This window comes from Chrysoperla carnea, chromosome 3, assembly GCF_905475395.1.
Source record: "Chrysoperla carnea chromosome 3, inChrCarn1.1, whole genome shotgun sequence".
NCBI classification, from domain to species: domain Eukaryota; kingdom Metazoa; phylum Arthropoda; class Insecta; order Neuroptera; family Chrysopidae; genus Chrysoperla; species Chrysoperla carnea.
Window position 1 is genome coordinate 6,183,459 of NC_058339.1, and position 3,376 is coordinate 6,186,834.

The following is a 3,376-nucleotide window of genomic DNA, read 5'->3' on the forward strand; positions in this document are numbered from 1 at the left end:
TTTTTTTACAATCTTCAACATTCTAACATTCAAAAACTGATAATTTTAAAGATTGTTTGCAGTTAAATTTGTTAAGAGAAAGGAGTCTAGCACACGTCCTGAATGCTACACTTAGTTTTAGTTAGAAAGGGCAATCCTAATAAATTCCAATGCTTAATTTTGTTTACAAAATTAGTAGTGACCTCGGTTCGTTCAAACCTGCATTAATAAGACGAGTATAGAAACATAATTTAGGAAAGTCAGCAGCTACTCACTTAGTATTACCTTCCTGAAAATAAAATGTTCAAATTACGCTGTTTAATTTTTGGTTGCATTATCATTTTTATTCAAAAGTAGGTTTTATTTATTTCTCAAATTGATTTATTTCAAAAAATAGTATAACTTTCGTTTCATTTTAGTGCCATAGGCGATTTGAATTTTCCAAAGAATTTTGTATTTGGTGTAGCTACTGCTGCTTATCAAATCGAAGGAGCATGGAATGAAAGTGGAAAAAGTGAAAGTAATTGGGATCATAGAACGCATTTTCATCCTGAACAAATAAAAGATCATTTGAATGGTGATATAGCGTGCGATTCTTATCACAAACTTGATGAAGATTTAAGATTAATTCGTGATCTGGGTGTGCATTCATATAGATTTTCATTATCTTGGGCACGAATTTTACCAGATGGGTAAGAAGCAGTCTCATTTAAGATTTTGAATAAAAATCCCATATTCCTCTTATATTCATTCTAGAGCTATTCGAAATCATGTCGGATTTCATTTTTTTTCAAGAACTGAATACTGAGCTTTTACAAACTCGTTTCTAAAAAATCATAAAATTTTTGTTTGTTTTTTTGTTTAGTTTTTCAAATCGTATAAATCAAGATGGTATTCGCTATTATAATGAATTAATTGATGGTCTAATTGCGTACAACATTACCCCTTTAGTGACCATTTACCATTATGAGCATCCACAAGCATTGCAAGAATTGGGTGGTTGGTCAAATCCATTAATGATTGATTGGTTTGTAGATTATGCAAGAGTAGCGTTTGAACTTTTTGGTGATCGTGTGAAAATGTGGATTACTTTTAATGAGCCGCATGTATTTTGTGAAATATATACAAAATCAGAAATGTCCCACGGTCATGTACCATATTTATGTGCTTACACGGTTTTAAAAGCACATGCCAAAACATATCATATGTATAAAAAGGAATATTTTTTTCGTCAACATGGTGAGTATTTTAAGCTCTTTATAAAAGTATAGTCTTGTTTTCAAGTTCAATTTCAATATTTCATTTTATTTGAGATACGGACTAAAAGCAATCCAAATATTGCGATATCTCAGAAACTCTACATCCAATCATTAAATTAACCTGATTTTTATACTTTTTTTAATGAAAATAACCTCGTCCACCGAATTTCATCAAATTCCAAAACTTTTTTTCCCGATTTTCTCGATTTTTTCTATTTCTTGTGTGTTCTTTTGTCAAGTAGTTTCAAAAATGACCGTTTTCATATTGCAGGAGAAATTGGAATTGTATTAGACATAGAATGGTATCAACCAAAAACGAATACAACCGAAGATATTCAAGCTGCAATACGTGCCTATGAATTTGATGTAAGATCATAATTTATAAAAATAATAAACTGCGCCAATTTATTAAAGGAACAAAATTTTTACACAAAATATACCTAAATTACAAACAACTGTATGTGTCTGTCTGTCTGTCTTTGGCATCGTAGCACCTAACTAAACGGATGAACAAATTTTGATTTTTTTGGTTTTGCTTGAAAGGTAAAGCTATATAAACGTATATCCGAAAAAACTAAAAATTGACGATGATTTTTTAAATCAGCTCAGTTTGGAAAAGGCTTTAAGGAAAAAGGCACTTTAATGGAAAGTGTTCTTAGATATGTTTCAAATGAGAGTTTCTGTAAATTAATTATTAAATTTCATTTAATATTAATTTTTCTAGGTGGGTTTGTTTGCCAATCCAATATTCGCCAAAAATGGTGATTATCCAACTGTAGTAAAAGAACGTATTGCATACATGAGCGCCTTACAAAATTTTTCACAATCTCGTTTACCACAGCTTACATCAAGAGAAATTAAAACGATTCAAGGTGCAGCTGATTTTCTTGGTGTAAATTATTATACAACATATTTAGTATCGGAATCAAATTCGACTAGTTTAGAAAGTACCTACGATACTGATGTTCATGTAAACTTAGAAGGTGATCCATCTTGGCCCGGTAGTGAAACTGTATGGTTAAAAGATTTTCCAATCGGTATATATAATTTATTAATGTTTATCAAAGTTCAATATGATAATCCAAAAGTTTATATTACCGAAAATGGATTTTCCGTGATTGATATGCAAGACGATGCACGCATACATTACTCCCAAGTAATATTTTTCCGTATTAATTTCTTTGTAAATATATTATTTGCTTTTGTAAAACTTTTTAGGGATGTTTGGAATATATTTCAAAAGCTATTGAAGATGGATGTAATATTGTGAGCTATTATGTTTGGAGTTTAATGGATAACTTCCAGTGGCTATCTGGATACTCGTGAGTAATCAAGGTCTTTTTTTTTTAAACTAGTCTATTAAAATGATTTCAAGTTTCTGTTAAGAATTATAAATTAGCTTGATTTGAAATATTTTTAACGCATCAATACAACCGTCAACCGTTCGGTAATCTTAAGTCGCATGAAGATTTATTAATGAAATCTGTTTCGAAAATCTAATCAGTACTATAATTAATTCATGAATTTATTTCTCTTTCAGTGAACATTTTGGATTATATCATGTAAACTTTTCTGATCCAAATCGTACACGCACGCCTAGAGCTTCTGTTTCTTGGTACAAGAATTTTATTAAAAGTCAGAAAAGCAAGTGGCAATACATTGGATAACCAAAAGTTTGATATATCTCTTTGAAACGAACCCGAATCTAGTGTCATCGCGGCGACCACCATACCTCTTAATCACAGATAGATGTTATCTATTTTAAATAAATTGTACACTTAGTTTTAAATAATATTTATATTTTTTACTATGACATAACGGTGTAAACAATGAATTAAAAGTATAAAAAAATAATATTTTGTTTTTATCCTTTTTTGAAGCTTACATTAATAATTTTTTGTAAATTATTCTCTTGGAGTCTTTCTAAATAATATCTTAACTGTTCGATTTAGTGCCTAAATGTACAAGCAATTCTATCTCGAAAATTGAATTTTTTCGAGAGAGATTAAAACCAAACACATCAGTTAATAATTTTCCATCCATCTAGATAGTGCAAACGTTTCACAGTACGACGGCTAGAAAAACATAGGTATTGTCACAAACACAATATCTAACACTTTTTTTAAATGAAAAATATA

At 29.8% G+C, this 3,376-nt stretch overlaps 1 protein-coding gene across 2 annotated transcripts; it reads left to right on the forward strand.

Annotated features, from left to right (window-relative positions):
* Positions 1 to 238: 238 nt before the first annotated feature.
* LOC123295304 (myrosinase 1-like) lies at positions 239 to 3,008 on the forward strand. 2 transcript variants are annotated; one of them, XM_044876598.1, is made up of 7 exons: positions 239 to 332; positions 399 to 671; positions 845 to 1,218; positions 1,510 to 1,604; positions 1,963 to 2,394; positions 2,457 to 2,560; positions 2,779 to 3,008. In XM_044876598.1, exons 1-7 carry the CDS (start codon positions 280 to 282, stop codon positions 2,903 to 2,905), a joined length of 1,458 nt encoding a protein of 485 aa, XP_044732533.1. In that variant the 5' UTR covers positions 239 to 279; the 3' UTR covers positions 2,906 to 3,008. The 2 variants fall into 2 exon arrangements, 1 of the variants encoding a protein (XP_044732533.1); XR_006535147.1 differs by having other exon boundaries at positions 1,963 to 2,275; positions 2,779 to 2,891.
* The last annotated feature ends 368 nt before the right edge of the window (positions 3,009 to 3,376 follow it).

What these genes read in the sequence shown, in the direction of transcription:
- LOC123295304 (XM_044876598.1), top strand. Translation starts at nt 280, where the DNA reads ATGTTCAAATTACGCTGTTTAATTTTTGGTTGCATTATCATTTTTATT. An exon ending in GCACGAATTTTACCAGATGG is followed by an intron (nt 672 to 844) that starts GTAAGAAGCAGT and finishes TTTTTTGTTTAG; the next exon opens with TTTTTCAAATCGTATAAATC. An exon ending in ATATTTTTTTCGTCAACATG is followed by an intron (nt 1,219 to 1,509) that starts GTGAGTATTTTA and finishes TTCATATTGCAG; the next exon opens with GAGAAATTGGAATTGTATTA.